Source organism: Pseudopipra pipra, chromosome 2 (genome assembly GCF_036250125.1).
Source record: "Pseudopipra pipra isolate bDixPip1 chromosome 2, bDixPip1.hap1, whole genome shotgun sequence".
Taxonomy (NCBI): domain Eukaryota; kingdom Metazoa; phylum Chordata; class Aves; order Passeriformes; family Pipridae; genus Pseudopipra; species Pseudopipra pipra.
Genome location: NC_087550.1, coordinates 93,348,987 through 93,376,980, shown reverse-complemented (window position 1 = coordinate 93,376,980; position 27,994 = coordinate 93,348,987). Strand labels below are relative to the sequence as shown.

At 41.0% G+C, this 27,994-nt stretch overlaps 2 protein-coding genes and 1 long non-coding RNA gene across 13 annotated transcripts in view; 2 read left to right on the top strand and 1 right to left on the bottom strand.

Moving 5' to 3' along the window:
• Nucleotides 1-17,401, top strand: part of LOC135410124 (uncharacterized) — a 30,130-nt gene extending 12,729 nt beyond the window's left edge. Inside the window, exon 3 of the long non-coding RNA XR_010428526.1 lies at nt 17,163-17,401. This is a non-coding gene — a long non-coding RNA (uncharacterized LOC135410124). The remainder of the gene's footprint in view (nt 1-17,162) is intronic.
• On the bottom strand, nt 46-27,456 carry LOC135410123 (serine/arginine repetitive matrix protein 3-like). Of its 5 annotated transcripts, none has more exons than XM_064646487.1 (4): nt 13,003-27,456; nt 3,201-4,288; nt 1,921-2,410; nt 46-1,007 (listed from the first exon to the last, which is right to left on the bottom strand). In XM_064646487.1, the coding sequence occupies exon 1, from the start codon at nt 27,377-27,379 to the stop codon at nt 26,561-26,563; it is 819 nt and encodes a 272-aa protein (XP_064502557.1). In that variant the 5' UTR covers nt 27,380-27,456; the 3' UTR covers nt 46-1,007; nt 1,921-2,410; nt 3,201-4,288; nt 13,003-26,560. The 5 variants fall into 5 exon arrangements, with proteins under 5 accessions (XP_064502557.1, XP_064502560.1, XP_064502556.1 ...); XM_064646490.1 differs by having other exon boundaries at nt 1,921-4,288; nt 13,003-23,161; nt 26,627-27,456; XM_064646486.1 differs by having other exon boundaries at nt 1,921-4,288.
• ATP11A (ATPase phospholipid transporting 11A) overlaps nt 27,154-27,994 on the top strand; it is a 111,128-nt gene continuing 110,287 nt past the window's right edge. For all 7 annotated transcript variants that reach the window (XM_064646479.1, XM_064646478.1, XM_064646483.1 and 4 more), the window contains exon 1: nt 27,154-27,279. In XM_064646479.1, coding sequence (XP_064502549.1) covers nt 27,241-27,279 — 39 coding nt within the window. In that variant the 5' untranslated portion in view covers nt 27,154-27,240. The remainder of the gene's footprint in view (nt 27,280-27,994) is intronic.

The window sequence follows — 27,994 nt, the reverse complement described above, 5'->3', positions numbered from 1 at the left end:
TAGAAAAATCATAAAGCTTAAGACAAAGAAATTAATATAACTATCTAACATAAAAATGCATTATTTATGATACACTATATTTTTCCTATTTTGGAAGTATATCATCCATTCAGGAGGCAAAGTACATAGCTTAGATGATTAGTAACATATGCAAGCGAATGCATATCAAGATATAGAGTAAAAGAATATTCATATACCAAAGCATGTTTGGTACAGAACACAAAACATAAATACTAAAGAAAGTCTTTTGATATTACAGCAAGATGATCAGGAGCTTCCAGAGATCATTACAGGAATGCACTAAGAAACAGCTTCATTAACTCTACAATATAAAAAATTAACATTCATTTTGGATAGATATTTTTCACCATTATTGAACTCAACCAGATCATACATTTTTGAAGACACAAGCATATTTAACTTGAACATTTCACATAGAATTAAATGTGCATGTCAGTTAAAGAGTCCTTAAAACATCTAATGTCAGTATAACTGAGATCCATTTTAGGCACAGCTGTCAGCTAAACAAAGCAATCAAAATTATTGACAGTTTACTTTGTAGGTCATGCAAGTTCATTTTCCATTGACTTTGTTGCCATCTGTGCATGGTTGCTGCTTTTTTTTTCCAGAATAGGTCTGTTCTGTTCCAATGTCTTCTGTGCTGTAAGATGCCATCGTAGAGCTTCGGTGTTCATTCCAGTAAACAGATTCCTCTGGCTCAATAACACTTTTCTCTTAGTTTGTTTGATGAGGCCGAGGTCAGGAAACAAAAGGATTTTGTTCTCCTGATACTGGATATTGCATTGCTAGAGTTGCTTTCAGCAGTCTATCCAGTTCTCCTATTTCAAACTTAGATGAAATAAAAACACTCCCACTGTCATTCGCAGTCACGTTGTCCTCACTGGTATTCTACAGCACTTTTCCACACAAAATACGTTCTTCCCTGGTATTAATTTCCAAAAGTTCAGTAGGAGTTTTAATAATAAATGAAATAGGATCTGTCTGGCCTGTACCAGAGTGGAAACAAAGGTTGTGCAGAACTTCAGAACTCATTTGGTTTTTGGTTGCTTCCTCTCTTTTGTCTAGTGACACACATTTCACAAAGGAATACAGACACCTCAGACACCTTCTCCACCTTCAGCCCATGAAATTTTAAAGGCACTTTTAGGCTCTTTACCTCCTCTTATCATGGAAAGAGAAGCTCTCAGGAAAGAAGTAGAACAGACAGAACAGAAACTATTTCTCTATCTTTCCATAATGTGCCCACATTCAGTGGTATCTGAACTCAGAGCTCCAGAGTGGGCACATGCTTCCGATACAGCCCAGGCCATCCCACAGCCCCAGTATGTTCTCATTCTGTAGCTCTCTGGGATGTCTGGTTTGCCAAACACTTTTAAAAAATTATGTATTCGGAAGCAATTATTTTCATACCAGGAGTCTTTACCAAAAAACTGCCTAATAGGATAGAAAAAACCCAGACTTTCACCAGTGATGCACAAAATTAAATCTGTCATAATTTTAAACAAAATTTTAATGATATTTCCTATACTTAAAAGACATAGCTTAATGCTAACTGAAAATGAAACAAAACAAAACCAGTCAAAGGCAACACCATCAACCACAGCATTTGTACTTTGCTTTAATTTTTCAAACATTTGACAATAAAGAGCCATCACAATGTAATACTTAGTTTCTCTTCACAAATACCGTCTTTTTTTTCCCATTACATTTGACAATGGATTACTGTGCTCTCTGCTGCAAGTAATCATTTACTATATTCTTCTATCAGGTGATTGCAAGCAAACCCTTCCTTAAAATTCATGCCAGGAATTCTGGCCAGAAAAGCATCTGTAGCAATGCTGCCAGGTTTAGCTCTGTGCAAGAAGAACTGTACATGCATTGAGAAACAGCCACACGCACCTCAGTGGAGTTCACAGACACGTGTGGGTGGTCTGCATCTGGACAGCACAGGCATTATCACAGGGACCTTCAGCAGCCACACTCCCCCTTCCCACAGGCTAAGCACCGGTCACATCCCAAACTGCTGACACAGTTGAGGACTCCTGACAGCAAACTTCCTTCACATTCCGTGAGCCTGCTGTACATCCGGACAATCTGCCGTGCGGATGTTTCTGCTGCAACATCTGTTGTTCGTGATGCGATCAGGGCAAAACAAATTTAAATTAATATTTACAATAATCCATTACCTTTATTTTCAGAAATTTTAGCAAACGTATTTTTTTTTAGGCTTTTCATGACAAAAGAGATTCATAATCTTATGTTCCCCTGCAGGCAAAGATTTATTGGCTAAAAAACATCCCTGGCTTCCAATTGGAGAAGTAGGCAGGAAAGAGAGGAACATTTTAATTCCCTTTTGTAAAATACTGTGTCCTTGTGTTAGTCTTGAGATCTGCAAAGTAGTTGAAGAATATGTCCTTTAAGACCATCACCTTCCCTATCACAAGATTTATTGTCTCTCTCCTTAATCTCTACAGTTGAGGCAGTGTTAAACTTTTATGTTCATCAGTATATAAAAATGTGGGTTGATTAATAATAATTTAATTTCTCAGAAACCAAAAAGCACAACAGCAGCCTTTTTTCTTTCCCAAACCTGTCTTTTGACATGCATTCTAACCCATAGCATAAAAGGCTCAGCATCCAACATCACTAGAAATGTACTTCTTTTCATGTGAATTTTCAGACTGTCGTGCTGAATAACATAGGTGAAATGTTATTTTAAGATCTGAAAATTTAATGTTCTGAACAGTAGTTGTGTGCATGCATGAGAAAAGGCAAAAAAGTTGACCTATAAAAATACCATTACAGCTAAAAGCTCAGGAAGACATTCTTTTGTCAGATTCTCCCTGTAAAAATCGGAATACAGTTTTCTGAATATGTATTATTTTATTATTTTAATTATTTGTATATACTTGATTTGTTTCAGTAATAGGAAAAGTAGGCAAGAATATGGACAAAGAATTAAAAGACCTTTAATTAGAGGTCACGGACCAGTTTTGATGACTCAAACGCAAGATGAGGAAGTTTATTTACTTTTAGGGAGAGTTTCTCATTCACACATTTGACAGCCATCTTTATAAAATCCTTGGCCATTTTCCTGGGAACGTACAACTGCTGCCACAAAGACTCTAGGTACATATCACACAAGTTGATTTTAACTTTTTATGGCACTGAGACTCTACCTCATGTTGTTTCACGATCTTCATTCGATCCTAAATCAACTCCATGTACTTCAGCATAGGTTTTATCCCTTATGCAAATGAAGGATATGGGTCATTTTGTTTGATTAGAATTTTGCTGTGACCTACTCCTCCTGTAAGGAGTACCACTGAAGATATATAAGTGTCATGGAGCCTCCACTTCCATTCTTGTCCTTACAGATGTTTGTCTTCTGCAGCTTGGCCCTTGGTGCTCCCTGACAGTACTGATTAGGCTTCGGTAGAACAGCACCACAGTTACTCCAAGGACAGTGAGAATGCTTGCAAAACTGATTCTGAATTATATGCCTGAATTTGCTGGGAATTCTTTAGAAAACAAACTTGGAGCAGACAGAAAGACATCCCCATCACCTCAGCTTTATGAAAACAGCAACACACAATATCAATCACATAGATATAGTATTTCTGGGATTCCTAAAAACTGCTTGGCTGGTAAACTACAGTCATGCTTTTGTCTTGTCAGAGCTAAGACAAAACTGGGAGAACTATCATTAGGCTTTAATTGAAAATTAAAAGTGTTTTGACTAAATTGAAGCATTGCTTTGGATAGGCTTTAACTGTCATGAAGTGGCTATGGGAGAAATGTTGTAAAGGTTTTTCTTCATCATTGTGATGAAGGCTGACAGTACTAATAGGGTAGGCTGTGAGAAGAAAGGACTTAAAAGTCCTTTAGCCCATTCCAGTAAATCTGCCTCTGACAGATGATGAACAATCTCTGACTTAAAGAATTAATAAAGCGTGCTGTAAAAATGCTTGTGTATTTATGACATGCCTATTTGCATCTGCAAACTGAGTAAAGTCAAATAAGTACTCAAACTGCCAAGAGAAGAACATTTGCTTAAGTCTCATTTTGAAATATATCTGAAAACAGTCAGTACCAGTTAGGATTTCTTAACTGCCAGGGGTGACAGGTGCCTATTATTGATGGAAAAGATGAGCTGTGGCAGAACCATCTCTTAATATGGAAACACTGATCCAAATTCCATTCATTTAGAATGAGAATTGCTCATACAAAATGAAAATGTCCTGCTCCAGCTGCTTCAAGTCTGAAACTAATAAGAAAGATTCTGCATTAAATTAATTTTGAACATCTTCCTATGACTATTATGACAGTATTTTGGAAGAACATATATCTATTTTATATATTTTGGAAGACGACATACTAAATCCTCCTCTTCTGAAATAAGTATTCCTTTCTGTCTTGGCCCCACGCACACGCACACACACAGACACAATTCTAAGGCAGTTACATTACTCAGAAATACTTACCTCAGTCTAAAAATACACAGAAGAAAAGCTATCAGTGAGAATAACTGTATTTTATTATTAGAATCTAGAGAAAAATGTAATGCATATTACATAGTTTTTCTGCATGATAATCTGGCAGAAATTTTAGTTTTCTGTCCTAAAATGAAAACTAACAGTTTTTAAATTTGGAATATTTTAATATTGTAATGCATCAAGGTTAACTTAGCTTAACATTGGTACAATTACACTTTCTGAATGACCTTATTTAAGATCACTGTAAATGTGGTGAAACAAGTTGTCAGCTCAGCACAGATGTCTCGTAAGACAAGGTGAAAATTCCCCACAGGACCATGTTGTTCTTTTCCACTAAAGGAAAATTTCTGTCACGGGAGTAAGTCCCTGCAGGAGTTTCCCCAGGTAATATACTTTATACCCTTTTCTGATGGAATAGCAGTACTGCAGGTTCTAGCTCAGTTTCCACAGGAGTCTGTGGAGCCCCACAGAGATCCTGCACTTTTATAAGAGCTATATGCCTTCTTGTTGCTTTTCTACTCCTTCCTACCTAGAAACACATTTAAAAGTACCAGCTATCCACTATAGGTATCTGCATAACTGCATGCCTTTAAAAAATTCCCAGTGTGGAAAAGATATCAAAGGAAAAAAATACAGCGTATGGTAATTTTACACATCATTCTCCACTGTGTAGCGGGAAACAGGTAAAACACATTCTGTTTCTCCTCTAAAACTATATTATAATGATAAAATGCTTTGCAAAATAAAGATCAATTCGAGGAGTTAATTTAGACTTTGAAAAACTGCATTTAGTCACTTACGCAATTCTTGTCCAGTTAGTCCTTCATAATATCTTGAGATTCAGTTATTTATATTGGATCTAATTGTCAACAGACGAGTAGCAAAGCAGCCATATTTCAAAGAAGAAAATCTACAAGTTCAATATACAGGATTATTTTATAGTCCTACCATTCCATGTCAGCAAATTGAAAGCATGTCACTGAATTTATTGAACTGAAATGAGGATGGCCATAACTGTTACTATGGTAATTGTTGTGCTTAAAAGTTCTAACAAAGAGGGGGAACCCCTTCTGGCCCTGTTGCCGTAGAAAATCTACATTTCTTCCAAAGGGCTTCTGATCCTGCAAAGTGCTATCTGAGTGCTCAAATTATGTTAATTGGATTTATTCATGTACTAAACAGAGAAAATGTGTAAGAAGGGAAAAAAGAACCATATTATGTGAATAAAAAATTAATATCAAGATTAGGGGTGGCTTTCATTAGTAGCATGTGTTAAATTATTTTAAGCAGAGCTATGTCTTGAAGACTTAATTTAATTCCTCCTCTACATTACATTTATGATTTCCTAATTACCTTCATACAAAGGCATTGCAAAGGTCAGTTGAGATGCTTCTGTGATATGATGTGTATAGAAGAGGTATGCTTTTATAATTCTAGCATAACTTGTATTCCAGTTTAAATCAAGATTTCAATCACTTAAACAATGTGTAGATGTGGCACTTAGGGACATGGTTTAGTGGTGAACTTGGCTGTGCTGGGTTAATGGTTGGATTCAATGAACTTAAGTGTCTTCCAGCCTCAATGATTCTATGATTCTATGACTTGATTACTGCAAGTAGCATTCCAGGGTAGTACAGTTTTACCTCTAGGAGTTACAAGGATTTACAGTAATTTTCTTGGATTGTGTTACTGTTCAAGCTGACCAAGATTGGAAGAGTTTCTTGGTGCAAAGAAATAAAAGTTGCCCTGGGATGTCATGAAGGTGCACTAACGTGCAGCATACATAGAATGCCTTAAATCAGGGAATAACTTGAAGCTGTTTGAGCTTTTATGTGTGTGACATACAAATGTCTAGATCATAAATATGTATGATTGTATGCAGCTCAGTGATATAGAACATATATCTATAGGATACACAGGAAAACAAAATTTATATTAGGAAAATATAAATTGCTAACATGGCAAATATCAGCTAAAACATCAGGCAATACATTGACATTTAGCAAAATTAAAATAGAATATTAAAAAATTCTCCTTAAAATACAGTTAAAGCAGAGCAAATATTTGAAAGCCTGTTCTATATAGTAGTCTCCTTTAAAGACATAATTGGTTATTCATATGAATCACAAGTAAAAATGAGTACTCAGTTAAAATGCATGCTCAAATTGTCACTTGTCATTGCATCATTATATAAAATGAATTAGCAGGCTCCATTAGTTTCACTATTTTGGCATAGTGTAAGACGCCAGGCTCGCCTCGCGAGCTCATCGAAGGGGTTTTATGCCAAAAAAGATGTAAGGCTCCAAAAATCTATCTGATGGATTTTATTAAGGGAGCCTTTGGCTCTTTTATACCTTGAGGCCACGCACAGGAAAAATGCTACGATGCTTCTCAGGGGGTCAAAATAACACACCTTTACTGGCAAACTTTGGAAAATAAGGGAACTTGGCAAAAGTTTAAAGCACACATCCAATCAACATAAAGAACTTCACAAAGCATTGACTTAGCAAATTCCAACCCATCCAGGTTTAAGTTTTCCAAATATCAAGAAAAGGGAATTATGAGAAGAAGTAAAAAAGAGAGTGAGAGCAAGAGAAAGAGAGAATTATAGCTCCTACTTTAGATCCAGTGTAGAACCAACTACCACAAATCCAAGGACAATGGGGCCTTGACCATCTGGAGGCCTTTTGCTGCTGGTTTTATTTGCTCTGGACTCCTGTGGCCACTCCCTGCCCAGGTGGGGCTTCTGGTCTGCCAGCCATTCGAGATCTGGGGCAGGGGCTCCAGGGATGTCCTGTGGGCTTTCAGGGGTGCCAATGGCTAATAGCCATTCGGGATCTGGGTTAGGGGCTCCAGAGGGTGGGCTGTGGGGCAGTGCTCTCAGTGTGCCAGTGACTGACAGCTGCACTAAAGGCTATCAAGGAGGTGGGGTTATGAGGGCAGAGCACCATTCCACCTTGGCAGAACTCAATTTGCCCCCTTCCCCACACACAGAGTTGTTTCCAGCCAGTAATATCTTTTTTCCAGACTCTCACATATAGCTTTCATAATGCCTAGATTTTTTTAACTGCCACAGATGTCTATAGAATATTATTCATGCTAGGCAGCTGCATACAGCTGTAGTGGACAGAATAAAAAACTTGAATAATTTTACTTTATTAAAGTAAAATTATTAATTATTTTTGTTGCATTTGTCATTGTGTTGGATTTCAAATGTCTTCAATGAGTATGGCCAGTTTTAAAAAATAAATCCAATAGAAGAAAAATTGTCTAATGGATGAGAAATTCAATATTTTCATCTTCTTAAAAACAATATTTCAAATAATCATGCTACATGTTTTTAAAAACCCCACCACTCTCATGAATGTCATTTTATATTTGATAGTACAGGACTGACCTGGCTTTAATGAATAAATATATTTTATATTAGATACAAGACTAATTGCACATTACATAACAATAGATGTGATTATTTCCTACTCTATTACATATTTTTAAATACAATACTTTTCAAATATTAGGAAAATTATCTTATCCATCTGAAATATGGTTGGTCTCAGCCTTTACAATAACCCAGATTACGCATGCCTATAGCAACAATATAAATGTTCTCCCTATAAAAAAATCCACAATTTATAAAGATGATAAAATCAAGATGCCTTGGTCCAAGACTCTTTGGCAATACCCTCTTGTGCATATTATAGAGCTTCTATCACATGAAATTGATTTTAAATCCAATCTCCAGTGATCTAAATATCTATTGACTTTTGAAGTAAATAGAAAAATCAGTGCTGACAGGATGAAGTTACTTTGAAAATGGATTTAACCTATACTTACCCTGCAGCTTTATACCCCCTTTGGCATTTAGCTTCTTCTGAGGCAATGCCAGGAATGCCAATATGATAGATTTGGTCTTCTAATATCAGCCAGGCAAGCAACTCAGGAAAGAATAGTTTTTTACATATTCTATATATACATTTCTTCCATAACTGAAGACAGGGAACTCCATGTTCCTAGTGCTTAGTGAAGATGGTATTTTTTCTCCTGTACCAAAATCAGAAATCCGTTAGACTTGAGAGCAGGGATGCATTTATGTAAAGGTGCAGGAGTCAAAAAAAAGGACATTATAAGAGGTTTAAAAGCAATAGTTTTCACTCTCAATAGTTAGGCCATCAATATATCATTACATGTATTCTGATCCAAGAAAGTTGACCTAAAAAGCCCTGAACCTGACAAAGATTAAATTCGTTGCCCAGAGGATGCTGAGACAGGTTCACATACACAAAGTGTTATTGTCAGGGGCAATTATTCACAGCCGGTGGCTTACAATACCTCTCATATTGAATGTTACTTTTTGGGATGGGAAGAGTGGAGGAGAGAGAGAAAAATAGCTCTTAGTGGACAGCTGAGAAAAGGAGGGATGGCAGATCTTCTGATGAGCATCCTGCCCTGGACAGCTGGTGCCGCCCACCATCCTGCCTTCCCTGCAGTGATGCCCGGGGTGACCTCAGGACCTGCCCCAGGCCCTGTTGTGTTTGTTGTTCCTCTGTATGTCAGCGTTGATTAGGGCGTGCATGCAGCGCTGTGCTGACCAGTTGGAAGGCTTTGTGCAGTCCATCATGGGTCTCCTCAGGTCAGCCAGACCCTACAGCCGAGGGGTGGGAGACAGCAGCGTGAGGAGGTCAGTCTTGGCCAATGCTGGTCACTCCCCAGGAGAACCCACCACCACCACAGCAGCTGGTTTGCTAGGGTGAGGCCATGGGAATAACAGCATGAGAACAACCATGTGGGGGCACCAAGGGAAAAGGCCCGAGGCTAAGGGGCAGCTTGGGGGCAGGAGTGCCCAGCTGGTAGGGAAAAGCAGGGTCCAGAAGGGCCGACAGGAGACCTTTGGCAATAGAAGGGGGAAGGCACCTGAGGTACTGTGCAACACTGGGGAACACAGATTATGGAAAATCATGATCTATCTGCACATTGCTGCACATTCTAAGGTGATGAGCATGAAAACTTTTTTTACATCTGCCTTATGTAATATATACAAACTAAACTTCACAAACCACCTATGTCATCCTTGACTGCACTGAATTCACATGTTCCGTTCACAGTCATCTTTCCATGCCCATTCCAGCCTAAGCCAGAGGCATGCAGTCTTTCTGTGTACATGTGCTACAACCAGCATAGAACATGTTGCATTTTTTTTCCTAGAATGAGCAAATTTAGAACCTTTACTCAGAGGTACAAGGTGCATATAACACTGCTCTGTCTCTTCATTTGTGACGTCAGTGGTCCTTAATAAAATGGCAGATTTCAAAATAATTCCTGATTCAATTAAAACAGAGGTAAAGAGTTAGCAGCCAGTTAAAATTTATTTCTAAATCTCATAGAAGTGTTTTAAAGTACTTCAGAAAAATAAAAAATATTCACAAGCCACCTCACCATGGATTATCTAGGTATCAAAACATTAGCCTAAGATTTGAGATGCCACAGTTTGTTTATATTCTGCCGCAAAGACTTCCTATATAACCTGTAATAATTCATGTGGAGACAATATCCCAAAGGAGTTCAGGGCCTGACTCCCGTGGGATCTGGTCTGAGTCATTCTGTTTATATCTGTATTATCCCATAGGACAGAGGGTGGGGTAACAGCCAGAATATTTCCTGACAGAGTTTTGTTCCTTTATCTGCCTCGCTTAGTACTTAGTCCGTGACCACCTTGTTCAAAGGATGAGGCTGCTTGAGCTCTGGCTACCTACAGACACCAGCTGTCTGTGCCACATGTGGTATAGGGCCACTGCAACTTCCACATTAGCCACGAACCCGTTGGCTGACATGTCTGTTCTTCATCAGCCACAGGACACACCAAGAAGGGCTGTTGCTGAATATTGTGACGACTCAGCCAGGATACAGAGATACCAGTATATCCAACTGCACTTGAGGTTGCCTAGTTCTACTTTCTCCCCCAGTAGGTGTCTACATACATGTCTGCATATAGACAGGTGTCTACAGGGAAACACATCTGGTCAACTGAAAGCCTCCCTGAGCTCCCTGCCTGCCTTGATTAGCTCTTCACTGGTTATAGTAGGAGTTCAGACACTGTTCAGGTGAAGATTCTTACAGTGCAGACACTGTCAAATTGCACTTCTAGATTTCATGCCATGGTGTACACTTGCATTTGGAAAGACTGAGCTAAAATCAAGACTTAGAACTTCTAACACATGAAACGCACCATAGATGTTTGTTCTTGGTTTCCTTTGGCAAGAGAGGAGAAAAGTACTTCTGCCTCACAGTGGTGTTCTAAGACAAAAAAGACAAAATACATTCCAGGCAATGGTTGGTACCCACATAGTAAAAAAGTTCTTTCTCAAGCTCAGGTGAATCTTCCTGTGTTCCAAGTTCTGCCCATTGCCTCTTCTATTGCTTGGCACCACCGAGAAGAGCATGGCTCCATCCTCTTGGCACCCTCCCTTCAGACACTAATGAGGTCCCCTCTCAGTCATCTATTCGCAAGGCTGAACAGTTCTGGTGGTCTTTTTGACACTGGATTTTTTTTATCACTATGTCGTTTGTAGTTTTGCCCATGTCTCTACTCAGGGCCCTCTCTGCCCTTCTACAAGCTCTAGACAAATTTCCCAATTTCCCTTCAATAAATTCAAAGGTTTTGGGAGCCCCTTTGATCTTGCCTGCACCTAGCTAAGCATAAGAGTGAATGTTTTGGATCCTAATTTGCATGTCAGGTATTCTGGCTTGACATATCAGGCAGTATCAAACTCACTCTGCCTTTGAAGCAACAGTGATTTTCTTTCATAGTTAACTAGATATGAACTGACAGACTAAACTTAGTCACAGAAGTGCAACAGTTAAGATGTCAATGTATTAGACCACTTCTTCTTTGTGGAGTGTCTGGTCTGATTTAAGAATTCCTTCCTGTGGGGCCTTACTTCAATTAGGGTGCAGAGGTGTGTCTGATTTCCTTCTGTATTTTGCTAGAACTTTACTGTGAATAGCAGTTCCCGATCCTGCTTGTTCAGGCAATCATTTACAGAATTACTCTTTTCCGAATTTTCTGTAAGGGAAGTAAAGGAACAAAGCTCAAGAAAAGGAGAGACTCTGGCTCTCACAAATACTAATTTAGTGACAACTCTGACCTCTCTTCATTACCTGTAGCCTTTGCTGGCTACAGTCCATGATCTTCCCTCTCTCTGTCGTTGCTTCAGGCTGCTGTGTTCCAGGCTCAATCCCAGTGACTTCAGCCCCTCTAATACATATCTCATTCCTCCAATGACCTTTTCTTTGGAAGATAACACAGCAGTGCACATCATCTGTAGTGTTTATAAGTAATGAAGCATGGTGGGCAAAGAATTATGCAAGATTTTAAACTAATGAAGATTTTAAACTAATTTTAAACTGATTTTACACTAATGAAGATTTTGCACAGGTCATAGGTATTTTCCCACATGGTGATCCTTCTGGTCTACATATTTTCTACATCTTTCAGACGCTCCTCCTGCTCTGTCTGCGCAGCATAATCAGCTTTCTTAGCACATAAACCAATTATCTCCCTATCAATGTAGACCAACAGGGCACTGGAAGAGCATTAACTACAAAAAAAGTTAGTAATTGCATTAGTAGCATTCTTGTTTTTCTTTATTAAAACCAGGCATATTTAGTTATGATAAAGAATACTTGTTAAATTTTTACTTGTTTAAGCCAAAGTGCAAAGAGACATACAAATCTGATGAAATTCCATGAAGGATTGTTATGCTGACTTTCTTGAAGAGTCTCTGTCCTGTATGACATCAATAGAAACCTGGTAAACTATAAAATCATACCCAACTGATTGACGTGGAAAAGTGACAAAAGTTTAAATTACAGAAAAAAAAAAAAAAAGAAAAAAAAGAAAGAAAAAAAAGAAGCGAAAAAGCTCAGTAGTATGCAGAGCAGTGAAGATGCTCTGATTTTGCTGGCACTACCAGCATATTTTTAAATCACTTTCACTAAACTGTAGTTTGGGTGAACAAGCAGAAATTTCTGAACTGTATTCAATGATCTCATTTTAGTCAAATATAGCTGAAGCGATATACATGAAACACAACCAGAATTTATGGGTTTGGTACATCTGGTCTCGTGGACTCAACATGAAACACTACAAAATAAGTTACCTTGAGAAAAATGGTCCCCTAATAATCATAGAATCATAGAGTTGTTTAGGTTGGAATATGTTTTTAAGATCATTGAGTCCAACCATTAACCCAGCACTGCCAACTTCACCACTAAACCATGTCCCCAAGTGCCACATCTACATGTCTTTAAACACCTCTGGGGCTGGTGACTTACCGACTACCACGGGCAGCCTGTTCCAATGCTTGACCACCCTTTCAGTGAAGAAATTTTTCCTAATATCCAATCTAAACCTCCCCTGGCGCAACTGGAGGCAATGTCCTCTTGTCCTGTCACTTGTTACTTGGGAGAAGAGACCAACACCCACCCGGTTACAACCTCCTTTCAGGTAGTTGTAGAGAACAATAAGGTCCACCCTGAGAATCCTCTTCTCCAGCTCCTTCAGTTACTCCTCATAAGACTTGTGCTCCAGATCCTTCACCAGCTCTGCTGCCTTTCTCTGGATATGCTCTAGCACATCAGTGTCTTTCTTGTAGTGAGGGGCCCAAAACTGAACACATGATCTCAGGCGTGGCCTCATCGGTGCTGACTACAGGGGGACAATCACTGCCTTGGTCCTGCTGGCCACACTATTGCTGATACAGACCAGGATGCCACTGGCCTTCTTGGCCACCTGGGCACACTGCTGGCTCATGTTCAGCTTCTGTCAGCCAGCACCTCCAACAGGCAGATTTCCAAGTGCTCTTCCCCAAGCCTGTAGCACTGCATGGGGTTGTTGGGACCCAAGTGTAGGACCTGGGTCTTCTATTTATTGAACCTCATACCACTGGCCTTGACCCATGGATCCAGACTGTCCTGATTCCTCTACAGAGTCTTCCTGCCCTCCAGCAGGTCCACAACCCCACCCAGTTTGGTACCATCTGCAAACTGATTGAGGAGCTGATCAATCCCCTCACTCAGGTTGTCAGTGCAGATGTTACACAGAACTGACCCCAAAACTGAGCCCTGGGAAACACCACTTGTGTCTCTCCATGTAACTCCATTTGCCACCGCTCTTTGGGCCTTGCCATCCAGCCAGTTTTTAACCAAGGTTTTAATCCTTTCTTGAACCAAGTACCCATTAAAGACTACAGAATATGTGAAAGTTGCAGCTATGTACTTATTCTGAAATCTGCAAAAACAGTAGGAGCAAAACCAGATGCAAATATATCTAGATGCAATGTAATCACCAACAGACAAACTAACATGAACAGAAATAAACATTTTCTGTGCAGAAAGTCTCAAAGAAAGGAAAAGATCTGTCTTTTACATTTATACATTTATACATTTGCTATGTTCTTCTAGAGTAACTACATTTTGAATTTATTTCTTCTGGAAAATAATTGGTTTTATGATTATCTTCTCTAATATCTAAAATCTCCCCTGAACCAGACATTTTTATAAAGGACAGGACCTCACGTACAACGGCAGACAAAGCCTCATCATAATGAGAGTTTTGAGGCTGAAAAAACATGTATAATTCTATTCTTCCTGTCTTCTTCAGGAAGACTGATCACCTTCACTCTTCAGAGAACTCTCCTCTTCAGCTGTTTGTTTCTCTAGCTCCAGTCACTGGCAAAACCTTGGTAGCATCACATATGGAAGCAAGGTAAAAGCTTGTAAAAGTAATGAAATTTTATTTGTCTCTTAACTGTATGCTATAATATTCTTATCTGACAGCCATTTTGCTATATATCTGATTATCATGATATCTGTCTCTTCTAAACAGGAGTAGTATATTCATTCTGGACAAAGCACAGTAGCATTTTCTAGTGATCTTTCTGCACTGGCAACGCCATGCAAGATTAATAAAATTCCACCTGTATTCCTAGAATATTATTATAGAACTGACTCTTTCCCTTTTTATTGGTCCCAATATATAGATTCATTTGGGCCTTTTCCTGTCACACGAGAATCTTCACAACTTTAGTATCAGATTTTCGAGCACAATCAATCCTGATGGCATCCTATAAATCATGTTAACAAAAAGAATGATTTTTCCAGGGACTGGAGTGCCTACCAGATGCCAGGAGACTGTTCTTCCCTTCTTACTGTTTATTTCCATCAGAGTTACATTTGGTAAGCTATTCTGTAAATCTGGCCAAAAGTTTCATTGAGCTTGTATTTCTGGCTCTGTAATCTCAAACTAAGAGCATCCTAGAAAGTCACACTCCATTCTTCTGTCTGCTATGGAGAAAAACTTTTTTTATAATCCTTTTTCACAAATAGGATCAAAATGGTCTTTTGAGGCATTTCTGGCATCTCCTTTCTTGCTATTTCAGATTATTTTGCTGATACAAAAGAAGGCTTTTACTGGACAGATTTAGGGAAGTCAAGCCATTTTGACATGTCTGATTGCCCCTACTTCACCTTCCCTTTCAGTTCACCAGTGTAGTTTAGGACAGTCTAAGAATTTCTTCACCTGTTGAATAGAAGCTAAAAAATAATTAGCATGGTATTTGATATTTTCTGCAGCTGCTACATCTGGAGTACCCTGCCTCCCATTTGACAGGTTGGTACTGAATCTTGCCCTGAAATGGATCATAACAAAAGTAATCTGAATGTGACAGACATCGTCTTATGATATTGTTGACACCTCTCTATCAGAAAGAATACATCTTCAGAGTTCTAAATATGACACATAAGTGAAAGGAATGTATGCTGCTTTACAGATATTTGCCCCTTACCACTAAATCCATGCTAAATAACTGAAGTCTGCAGGGATACACCTCCTGTTTGCAATGAAGTGCTGTGCAGTTCCAGGCTGCTTTGATTTTTAAGATATAAATGTCAAGGACACAAAAACTCAAGCATGATAAATCGGTTGCCTCATATGTGCCTGCATCAAACGTATTAACAATCCACTCAGATCTGAGGGGAAACCATGCCAAAATTTCTAGCTGTTAATAAAAAAGCCTTGGCAGCCTATCAGCATAGGAAGAGTAATGTGTAAGCTTACTGCAAAAGGAAAGGATATTTTGTCAGAAAGCACTTTTTTTGGCCTTAGTCATGGAGGAAAATTCATTGTCTTCACCTTTTCCTGACAAACATAACAGGCCACATAAAAAAGAGATATGTTAGTAGTAGTCAGTAGTGGCTGGAACACCTGGAAACGGGTACAGTGCAGGGGGTTATGCAGAACCATATCACTATATTACAAAAGGGAAATTGCTGGGCAAAAAGGAAGCACAGTTATGTTCTCAGCAAAAATAATAAGTAAAAGCAGCAATAAGTAGTATCTATTTCAAGTAATAATGTTTGTGTATTTAGAATAAGAGCATCTTTAAAGGTGTAATGAAAGTAGGGTGGTCTCCCTATCTGCTCTTTGCTATTTGTCCAACCATTAGTATAAAATAAAAACCCAGGCTTCCAGACTAGGTTTGTAGTGCACTTTTATAATATTATATGCATATATAGCACCTCGAGAGTTCTTTAGACCTTTGAACATGACTATAGTTTTATTATTAAATGTTCTTTTCTTGCTTTATTCAGTAAATTTATTTTTATTGTATTTTGTTTATGTGATGAATACAAAATTAAACCAACTCAATATTCCTGTTTCAAGCAGTTTCCAATTTCATGCAGTAAAAATGTCCAACCATGCTTTCACTCTAAAATGTTTCTTAAAAAAAATCCCATCAGAGTACTTCACTGATTCTTGTTGCAGTTTACTTTCTGTATAAACACAGCTAAATATATCCTGATACCAGCAGATGCACAATCCTGAGATAAAAATTTGTTTGTTTGCTTTTAAAATTTTTCTGAATGTAACATAGTATTCCCACAGCCTTCTTTTGCTTGCTGAGTATGAGACTAAATAGAAGGTCTATGACTTAACAAATGCTTTTATTATCCAGGGTTTCAGTGCCATTAAGAGCTTGTCTAAAAACTGCAGAGCTGTAATGGGGCCATCCAAATTCTCTTTAGGCTCACTACCATAAAGGATACTGGCAGCAGTCTACTCATGGAACTCAGACAACATATGCCGCTTCTTGACTAAAATTAGCTTTTATGTCCCATAACTGTAACCCTTAAGGGATATGTAATACACTGTAGTAATACAGTTTCAGCTACTGTATTCCATTTTTTTTTAGCAGCAAGTTCATCTTTACAATACTGTAATTCATATATATATGCATTGCATCATTCTGTATATATGCTATAAATACATATATGTAATGCATCAGCCACTGGGTTATGCATTATTAGAAAAGTGCCTTGATTTCATATGTGTCTATATCTGTATATACAGTGACTAGTACTAAAGGGCCTCACTGTAATCAAAATGTTAAACAGGTAAAAGGAGTTTGTATGCATGTGGCTGTGTACACATTTATAAATAATTATAACTTAATTGATAAGAGCTACCAAAGAGCCATCCCACCTTTGTTCTGTCTATTCCCTTCCCCTCACCTCTCTTCTCTCTGGCTAGCAGTTGCCCAAGACTTGGTCAGATTTTTTCATAAGATTTTGTTTCTGTCTTCACAGTCACCGCCCTGCACCCTTGAAGCAGCTCTGCAGAAATCCAAGAAGCCATTCAGATTCATAATGTGTGAGGATCATTAGGAGCAATTCAGTTACCCACATGCCAGTCCACCAACGTCAATGGGACTACAAAGAAGCAGGCAAAGATGGGAATGCAGCCTAAGGGCTAAGTATTTCAAGGAAGGAATCCCTGACTCATGACCTTAAAGCAGGGAAGCCTTCATAAATCACTTCTCCCACTACTGGATTCTTTCCTTAATATCTTACCTTTGATGATTAACCCGAGCCACTCTTTCCAAAGGCAGAAGAAGGGCACAGCAGGGAAGAGTGGAAAAAGCTGACATTTCCCTCACTTCCTTCTCTAAGCAATATGGAAAACTAAGGCAAAAATTTGAAATTCCTCTTTGTTCATATACTTCTCAGTATAGAGGAGGCAAAGTGGTTGCTAATTGACAAAACTCAATTTCAACCACTCTGTGACAACATGAACAAACTCTCCCACATCCAGCTATAAATCAATACCTATTACAGGAGTCATTCTGCCAGGATGATTAGTTCTAGAAATGTCACATATGCACATACACTCCACAGTTCAGATGTGTCAGGGCAGGCCTGTGCAACTCAGGACAGCACTCCTACTTCAAGTGGCTCTGAATCGCAGCTGCATCTCCATGTGTAGGAAAATTCAGCTACATTCATCTTTCTGCAGTAGCACTGAAGATGATTTGTAATGGTGGCCTAATTTTAGGCACTAAACTGCCAGTAAACAATTATTTTAGAAAGCAAAAGAAAGAAGCATATTCAAGAAGTAAGATAGGTTGCATTCTCTCCTTTCACCTGGGGATGTTAAAGCACTAGTTGTGGAGGATACAAATCATACACCTCGGCCCTTCCTTTCCAGCACCAGCCAGCTTTGTAGAAGCAGTAGCATCAAAATGGGGCAAATCAGTAACCTTAATTGTATTAAAATCAGTCAACACTGAATGGCTGCTGTGGGACTGCCCTGGTAAACGTGTCCATTTATAGGGCACCAAATAGTGTTGGTGGCACCTAATCATAGGATTTAGCTTACTACCAGATACATTTCTCTTGAATGGTTTCTAGTAGTATTATTGACCTCCACTGTAAGTTCACTACTATTGAGCATCAAGTCCCCATGAAATTCTCAGCTAAAAATATTTTTTTCCGTCCCACGATTTCTGGACACTAGGTCAAATCTCCTCTGCCTGGGTCCAGCAGAGACTTTCACCTGCTGACAGGATGGTCACTGATGTCCCTTGCCAGGACAGCCTACTCCAGCAAACAGATGCCTCAGGTTAGAATCAGAGTAAACACAAAATCAGGAAAAGCTTTGGTTTGCCTAACCAGAACTTAAGCCCAGTTACAAGGAAACATGAGCCTTCTCAGAACAATTGACCTTAGTCTGCACAGACTTAACATCTCAGAAGAAACTGCTGCTTTGCAAAACTACAGCCTTTTGATAAAATCTCTCCCTCACCAGGCTTTTCACCCTGTGTAGATGCTGTTGACCAGCTCTCCTTCCTACTCAGCTATTAAGTCAGACAGGTTCCCTTCAGAACTGACAGCTTTGGGAAGTATCACGACAAGGCATGGATGCCATCACTACCATTTATTAATCCTTTTCTATTTAGCCTGTCATCCATATGCCCATTACATGAAATAAAGACACAGAAAAAACCCAAACTTCCAGTACAGCAAAAGCACACATAGTGTCTGGAAGCAATCTACTTCATAGTCACACATATCTACCTCCACACTCTCAGCAAGCTACACAAATTTTCTCTTCCTTATAAAATTTGTGGAGACCAGAACTAGATTTGCCCATAAATACTTCTGTCCACAGAGAATACTAGCCTCTATACTAGTCTGGGTCTTCTTCCTGCTCCCCTCTAGAGGATTTAAATGAGTGGAATGTTATAGGAGAATACAGAATTCAAACTTCTCTGATTATATATAATATAGAGATATTTGGCATGACAACAGGCTGTGCTCTGGAAAGATAAGACAATGAAAATGCTAATATTTTTATTTTTGCCTTTTTATGCAATTCTAATTTTTATCTTTATAAGCCCTTTTGTAAAGACGCAAAGGTTTGTGATAATACATCTCTGTCAGGAGGAAACCTTCCTAGAATTATTGCCTACTTAACTAAAGCAGTTTGTCATAATATACAAATGACAATTGGAACAAACTTGTAACAGCAACTTTAATGAAAATACACACAAACTCCTGCAGGAAAAAAAACCAATGACTGTGGCCATTACACATTTCACAGCAAGTGACATGATGGAATTGAGTGTTGTCATGGTTGAAAGCTTCAGGGATCTCACACACTTCATTGAATCCATCTACAAAATGCTAAGTCTCACCATGTTCCCTCACAGCAAGATTCCCAGTCCACACAATGCTCATCTTGCCAAGCCTTATCTTCTCAAGAAGATGAGCCAGACATAGCTGCACTAAGGGAAAACACAGCAGGGTCTTAAAGAACTACTTCTCAATCGAATAAGCTGTGGCCATAAAAGCAGGTTTTGATACTTACTACATGCAGATGAGAAAGCCATGTATAGAGCATTACTATTGAAAACACAGCCAAAAATTATTTTGAAAATATGTATTGAAATACTGGTAGTTTTGTTAATCTAGAGAAAATGCTGATGCCTTTTGGACAGCAGAAATGAAAGAGGTGCAGTCTGTGTCACTGTCACCTGGGATCTAGCTACAAGGAAAAAAAAAAGGACAATATCCATCCTACTGCCTGTGGGGGTCATCAGGAGGTGTGAAGGGGTGAAGAAAGGACCATCTTTCAGACACCCTCTGCCACCATCACTCCACTGCTGTGTCCACTCCTAGCCTGTGAGCACACAGCTTCCAAGAATAACAAAGAGGGAAGGAAAGAGAGAACGATGCAAAGGTACACGGGCAGTTCTCTGTAGAACAAGTCAGACTGCCCTAGACTGCAGTGCTGTGTCCCTTTATTAAGAATTTGTCCTCCAGCTGGCTTTAACTTTCAAACTGGAAAATCTGATGACTGTATCACTGCATCACTTTTATCTAAGCAAATGGTTCAGTTTTGTAGTGCTTAATATTTCTGGTACTTAAGTATTGATTTGAAGCTTCTCATGCTTCCTAAATAAACAGTTATAAAACAAATTGAACATAATCAGGAGAAAAAGCAGATATTCTTGAGAAACCTGAACCACAGCTTTTTTGAAGCCCAGAATGCTGATACTGCTATATTTAGTGCCTTATTTGGTGGGAAAGAACAAACCACTAAAAGATTTCTTCCAGCTTCGATTGAATGCTACATCAGAACAAAAGTAATTTAACACATGACATTAAAGTAGCCAGAAAGTGATATCCTTATTATTTACTATCCTTTTGGAGGATCAGCTCCTTGCTTTTATTGCTAGAAAATATTGTCGAAAAGTACTTCCTAACCTGGAAGTATGTTATGGTGAATAGTAGCTGGACTAACTAGTCCATCTGGTTATTATCATGAAATATGACAGGAATTTTCATACGCTATTTTAAAAGTAATCTCTTTTTTCTTGATACTTGGGGGAAAAAAAGCAGCCTGAACACCTGAAATTTATTTGGAATTTGACAGTTTCACAGTGTAAAACGATTACACAGTTAGACAGTCTAATCAGAAAAATGTAACAGCTGAAAAAAATGTATGTAAATGTGGAAACCAGACCTGTGAAGTGCTATCAAAAATAAAATTAAATAGCAAAATAATGTTCTTGTCCCTTTAAAATACCAAAAATAAACCACAATACTTTCCCCATCTAGATCCTGATGCTGCGCTCAGCTCTACAGTCACAGGAGTCTGACTGTGGGGAGTTCACTGCTGGATCAAGGCACTGAGGTGTAAAATAGAGACATAAGGCAAGACTAACATTAATGCAAATCCAAAGCAAAGAGAACACAAAGTTCACAAAGCAGCAAGGACAGAATATTATTCACAATACCCATAGATTCCAGCACTTTCCTTTCTTCTGTTTATTTGCTGCTCGTTTGTATCTTTTTTTCTCTGTGATTGTGAATGGTTGCCACTAATGAGGTTTGTCACTATTCCAACAACAAATCTCTCTGAAGGTACTTGTGTGTGGTGCTTGAATGGGAGAGCAGGTGAGTGAACAAGGAAGTAAATGGAAAATCACATTAGTAACCATAGCAGCCAACAGCATTTCATCCCAGGAGAAGCTTCTTCTGATGGAGGCTGGGCTTCCTCTTAATGAGTTTCATACACTGTTTCACAGTGATGGGGCAAGTCTTCCAAACAGTTCAGGTGACTGTTCTATCTCACTAGTAAGACCTTCCTGATGAACAGGACTACTTTGCAGCAGCCAAGGACTGGGGCTCTTGCATCAGGTAAAGCAGATGAACAAATCTTGGTTGTAATTGCAGTTAACTGCCTGACCTGGCAGAAGATTGCAGCCAAATTATTTTAACTGACGTGCATTTGTTTGATTGTGTTGGATATTTAGAAGCCAAATTCTGTTCTTTTAGAGGATTTTGTTAAGAAACTATACAACAAAGGTCACCTTTGGTAGCAAGGATGTGGGAATTACATTTCGTCATAATGACAGTGCATTTAGCTTTTGATTATAACAGAAGTTATGCATTATTGCCAGAGGTTAGAAACAAAGAGGTCAGAGTCAGAAATGTCTCATTTTCACATAGATGCTTTCTGGAAAAAAAACCAGATCTAGATAAAGAAAGTCAAGCAAGAGTGATCTTCAGTCTCCAGTGCTCAATCCTGTGTCCTTTGGGCCACTCTACTTCTACTAAAATCATCAGCAGAGCAGTTTAATGCTGGCCATTTTACTTGCTTCATCTTCACCTTCAGTTTGTTACCTGTCCTGGGCAGGTAAGTTCTCAGAGTATCCCAGTAACTGTTAATTATGTTCTTCAAATTAAATACATCTGTCACAAACACCAGGCCATGAAATGTTTTTAACATAAAGCAAAGACTTGAAAATTATTGTTGGTATCTCTTTTCACAAACAATATTCAGAAGGATCTGAGAAAATACTATTTCAATAGATCAAAGCACAAACATCTGTTCCACTGAGGGAATAATTAGCTTTTCAGAAATATAATAGAGGGAGAGACACAAATTAAGAAGTGATATATTTGTAGAGGAAAAGCCAGGAACGCTGCAGGATAAGCAATTGCACTCAAAGCATACACCAATTTCTCAAGCAGATGAGCTGCATACAATTAATGGCTTTTCAATCTCTGTATTTCCCATCCCTCACACTGTTCTCACCTATGCCCAAGTCAACTCTTACCACCTACATACAGTTTTTTCAAGAAGTATTTAGTCACTTTAGCCAGAACTACTAGAGGTACATAGTCACTAACATAATAGGAAGCAGGAACATAAACAGATGTTAAACATCCTAAAATCCAGAACAAAAATCCTCTGATGTCTACCATGTTATCCATGTGTACTATATCACCATTGTGCCTGTGGTAACTGTGGAACTTTATTGGGGCTCAGCTTTAAATCCTGTCTTCCCACTTTCCAAAGTCAAGGTAGACTAAACTGCAGGGTATCTATCACTGCCTCAAGAAGAGACTCCAGCATGAGTCTCTTCTGCTGGAACAGTTGCCCTTGGACGAGTCTCTCAACATCACTGCAATTATGAAACAGAGTAACTCAGTAATAATTGCAAAGTAACAGAAAATACATCTGTACATAAGAAGAGTAAATCTTTTGCACACTAACATATTCACCTTCATTTCTAATGCTATTTAAACAATGAGGGGGATCTTTCAAGCAGAACTGTACTGACACAGTAAGTAAATCAGGAGCAGTGTGAGATTCTGTGGTAAGTAGTAAGATCTAGAGCATTTGGTGATTCAGCTGGGCAGGTAGGAGGAGGCTGAGAGGCCAGTAATGGATCACAAGGAATCATTCAGTAAGAACAGGAAGGAGAAATGGAGAGCAATAGAACAGGAAATCTAATCTGCAGTCAGAGAAGAAGAAGAAATTTAGAAAAGACAGCTAGGTCACACAAGATAAAGACACCATACAGGTAATTTTAGGAGTTTATTTTTAAAATGAGAAATAAGGAGTGAAATAAATGTGATAGCATATTCAAAGACAATTAGTTTAATAAATTGCTTGAAAGTGAAACATTGCATAATAGGCAGAACAGATCCATGACCAGTATGATCAAGGCTCCTCTTTTGGCTCGACTGCTAAGTCACAACGTGACCTTTAGCAGGTCGCTTAAGGATAGATCCAATAAAGGACTCAGGCACCTTAAGCCTGACTTAGGCAGATTTGAGGTACCTAAGTCTAGAAGTATGACCTAAACACCCTACTCAGTTGCACACTACCCCCGGAGAAGCTTTTAACTCCAAAAAGTCAGATATCTGCTGTTCAGTCCTCCCTGCACAAACATGGCTCAGTTGGCAAGGGTGTGCTGTGTTAATTTTCGGTGTCCTACTGGTGGGTGCTCTCTTCTGGGCTGCACATTTAGGTGTCATTTTTGGGGAAGTGTGGGCACAAGAGACAGCTAACGCAGGCTGGCATTTCACCTCAATATTTGCCCAAAATCCAGCTGTGCTCCTTTTCTCTCTTTTTCTTGGCAGCATAGGGAAGGGCAGGAAAATGGCTCAGCTTTGCTTGAGCAGTAGCCGGGAAATGGCTGTATCCAAGTGTGTGTGTGTGTCGCCTGCCCTTGACTGAAAGAGTCAGTAAGAACAGGAGCCTTGGTCCCCTTTTCACCTAAGGGAATACAGCCAACCTTTGCAGAACCTAAAGCCACAAGTGGGTCCAGGCTCTGGATGCAAGGAAGATGTTTCTTGCAGGCCCATTTTGGTTACTAAAGCTGAGGAGACAACAAGGAACTTAGAAATATCCCCATGCTGATCATGCTCAGCACTGAGCTGTTGGTAACTGTTCCCAGCTCATCAGGTGAACTTCCTTCCCTTCAGAGATGCTCCAAGAAGTGTACCAAGTAGGGTGTGCATTGCACACAAGACACTTCATTAAGTGGAAAAATATATTGAGGCATTTGGATGAAAGAAACTACCAAAAGTATTAAGAGAAAGAAAACTTTAAAAAACAACTTTCTGCATATTTTGAAAATCCACTTTCATTCCAGATCCTGGTAAGAAGTAATGTCGTTGAAAACATTGGATTGATTAAATGGCACGGCTTAAATAAAAGTGGAATAACTTTTAAAAATATTACAAAATATGAATATTTCACAGATTCTTTGAAAATGGAATGGCTAGACAGAGAAGTACCCTAAAAACCAATCCAAAGAATTTCCTGTTTCAGCTTTGCAAACTGAATATTTTGAAATTATCCCTTTATGCTCACAAATTAAGTTCTTCTGTGGTTTTTTTGGTAATAAACTAGTTTCCTGAAGACTAATGATACGCACACATAATATTACTGTAACATGTAATTGTTCATGTAAATAAACAGATAACAGTTTTGTGTTAACTCATGTAGAATTGCTACTTTTGAGAAAAATTCCTGTTTCATAGGTCTAATTATTTTCCCCTTTCAGTTTCAGTGATGATTTCTCGAAAGTGAAATGCAAGTACAGAAACCCATGTTACAAACCATTTGGTCTGTAAACAGGAGCATGAAAAGGGGAGGTGCTACAAAATGCATACAAATTATTAGTCATAACCAAGATGAAGAAAATTGGGGTTTAGACCAACATCACTTTAGACTTTGAATAGCAGCGTTACCTTGACCACAGTGCACTTAGTGTGCATTAAATTATACGTTTTGCAATCTAACCAGCAATAAATGCCAAATGTACATAATGCATCTATATTAAAGGTGACCTGTAAAGAAGCAATTATATGTCCTTTCTCGTAGTATTTACGTAATGATCTCAAAAAGTGTAATTTCTATTTTTTCTATGTGTTAGTTGTATTAGAAATTCAGGTACTCTTTGGGTTAGCATCTTTTATGGTGTCCAGAGAACTTTTTAATTGAGACAACGCAAAAACTAAAGAAGCAAAAATTGCCTAGTTATGGCCATAAACTAAGCAATAAAGGACAGCTTATGTGGTTGCTGCTAAAGAAGAGAATGGATTTTCATAAGCATAAAATGCTCTTGTCCAAACTAATAATTTCAGTAAATGATTGAATTTTACAAAATTGATAAGTTCCAAATTATTTTTGAGAAAGTATTTGGTGTAGAGGCTTAATTTTACATTAAGTTGTATAGAGTAATCCAGAAGTCATCTGAGACTGCTTACAAGAATCTTGCAAACTTGAGCTAGTCTTCGGTATGAATGGCATGAAAACCCAACAGTTGAGTAAAATAAAGGCCTTTAAAGGTGTTCTTTCAGGTATTTTAAAAAAAATAGAATACTGATATGCTCCTACTTCTGTTTTGTGCACGTTTTTGCTGAGTTCTGCTTATCCCTTCACCTAACACCAAGTCATTTCTATCGTTTGTGGCCTTATCAGGACAGTAATATTTGGGCTTTAGTCACTGCACAGAACTTTCTTTATCCGTTCCTGCTGCGTTTTACACGCGGGAAGGTCCCACCTGTCCGGCCGGGCTCCCGCCGCGCTGCCCCCCAGCGCTGCTCGGCCGCCGGGACGGGCGGAGCGGGGTTTGCCTTCAGCACAACTCGGACCCGCCGCGCGGCACCGGCAGCACTTATCGAAATCTTTTTCACGGTCCAACGAGAGGCAGGCCAGGCTCCGGCGGAGCAGCACCGCGGAGCCAGCGCCACCGCCACCCCGGGCACACCCGGGAACGCATCTCCCGCCCCGGCGGGGCAAAGGCGCCGTCCCGCCGCCCGCACCTCCGCCCCGGAAGGGCGCGGCGGCCGCTCCCTCCTGTTCTGCGCCTCACCTTCCACCTTCCCCTCGCTCCGGGCAGGGCGGGAGCGCGGGGGGGCAGGGGAAGGCGGGGCGGAGGGAGTATGCAGTATCACTTCCTATCTCCCCCAGTGCTCCCAGTTCCCTCCCAGTGCTCCAAGTAGGATTCTCTGGCTCACTCCAGTGCTTCCAGTATCATTCACTGCCTCCCCCTCATTGCTCCCAGTTCCCTCCCAGTGTCACTCCCTGGCTCGCCCCAGTGCTCTCAGTTCCCTCCAGGTGCTCCCGGTATGACCCCCTGGCTCCCCACGGCCCCGCCCCCATCTCCCCCCCCATGTTCCCATGCCATCTCAGTATTCCCAGTGTCACCCACTTCGTGCTCTCATTCCATCCAAGCTCTTCCAGTATTGCTTCCTGTCTCCTAGCAGTGTTCCCACTTCTCCCCTACTGAACCCAGTGTCACTCCCTGGCTTTCCCCCCCACCGTGCTCCCAGTTCCCTCCCAGTGCACCCGACATCACTCTCTGGCTTGTCCCTACGCTTTCAGTTCCCTCCCAGTATCACTCCATGTCTCCCCTCAGCTCTCCCAAACCCGCTCGCGCGCGAACCCCGCGCGCAGCCGTTACCGGTCGCCCCTTGCGCGCGGGACAGGAGGGGGAGGGGGACAGGGCGCAGGCACGGGCACGGGCACGGGCACGAGCGCCGGCGCGCGCATGCCCGCGCGCCCGCCCCGCGTGACGTGCGCGCGGCCGGGAGCGCGCGGCCGGGAGCGCCCGGCGAGATCGGAGCGGCGCGAGCCGGGCGCGGGCCGGGCCGGTACCGGGCGGGCGCGCGCGCGAGGAGGTGCGGGGGGAGCGGCGGGGGCGGCCTCGGCCCCGCCCGCCGGATAAAGCCCCGGAGCGGGCGGGGGGTGGGAGAGCCGATCCGGGCAGCGGCTGGCGGCGGCTTCTCTCCGCCTCCTCTCCGCGAAAGTGTAGTGGCGGCAGCGGCAACAGCAACAGCAGCAGCAGCAGCAGCAGCAGCAGCGACGGGGGGTATGCGGGGCCCCGGGGCGCCGCGCCGCAGCGGCGGCGGCGAGCACATGGCATAGCCGGGACTGGCGGCCAGCGCCGGGCCGGCGTCACAGCGGGTCCGGCGGGGCGAGCGCGGCTCCCTGCATGTGGGAAGGGAGGAGGCGAGCCAGGGAGCCCGGCGGCACCGGCGAGCACCCTGCGGCGCGGTCCTGAGCCGCCCGCCCGCCATGGATTGCAGCCTCCTGCGGACCCTCGTGAGCCGATACGTGAGTACCGCCCGTGCCCCTCGCACCCCAGCGGGGCGGGAGCGCCCGCCGTGGCCCCGCGCTCTCGGGAAGGGCTCGGTCGGGAGCTGGGCGGTCCCATGACCGGCTCGGCAGCCGGGGGAGCCCCGGGGGCTGCCACACGTGATGCCCGGTGTCAGCGGAGGATGCAGCGGCGGGTGTCGATGCGCTCCCTGCAGCCCGCCCGCCCCACGGGACTGTCCTTCGCTGAACCAGAGCGGCTTGACCTGAGTTCAGAGCACTGTAGTTTACAGTGTGCTGCGATACGTAGTTATTAGGGCAGAGAAAATGTCCAGTGGTTGTGGGGGGTTTTTTGTTTGGTTGGTTTTGTTTAGGTTTTTTTTCCCTTTTCTTCTTGTTACGTTGTCTCAGTCAAGCGGCGTTTTTGTGGAATTGTCCAATTTAAATACACTGGCGAATGGTCGGAATAGTCCCAAGTTTTTGTATCTGTGCGTAGTAAGATTCAAACACGCCAGATTTGAGAGTACAGCGGTGAGAGAGAGGTCCTCTCGCGTGTGAAAGCCCACCCGTACCCCCTGAAAGAACAACTCGGTAGCGCATTAGGGTGCATCCAAGTGTAGGCTGAAGTGTGTCAGTTGGGTGCGAGTCTGGTTCCACTGAACCCCAAACAAATGCTCAGGATAATGTTTTAAGTAGATTGGTAGAATGCCTGTAAGTATGGGGCTGTGCAATAAAA

Bases quoted from the DNA above. Each gene is read 5' to 3' on its own strand.
- LOC135410123 (XM_064646486.1), bottom strand. From the start codon at position 27,379: ATGGGACCGCCCAGCTCCCGACCGAGCCCTTCCCGAGAGCGCGGGGCC.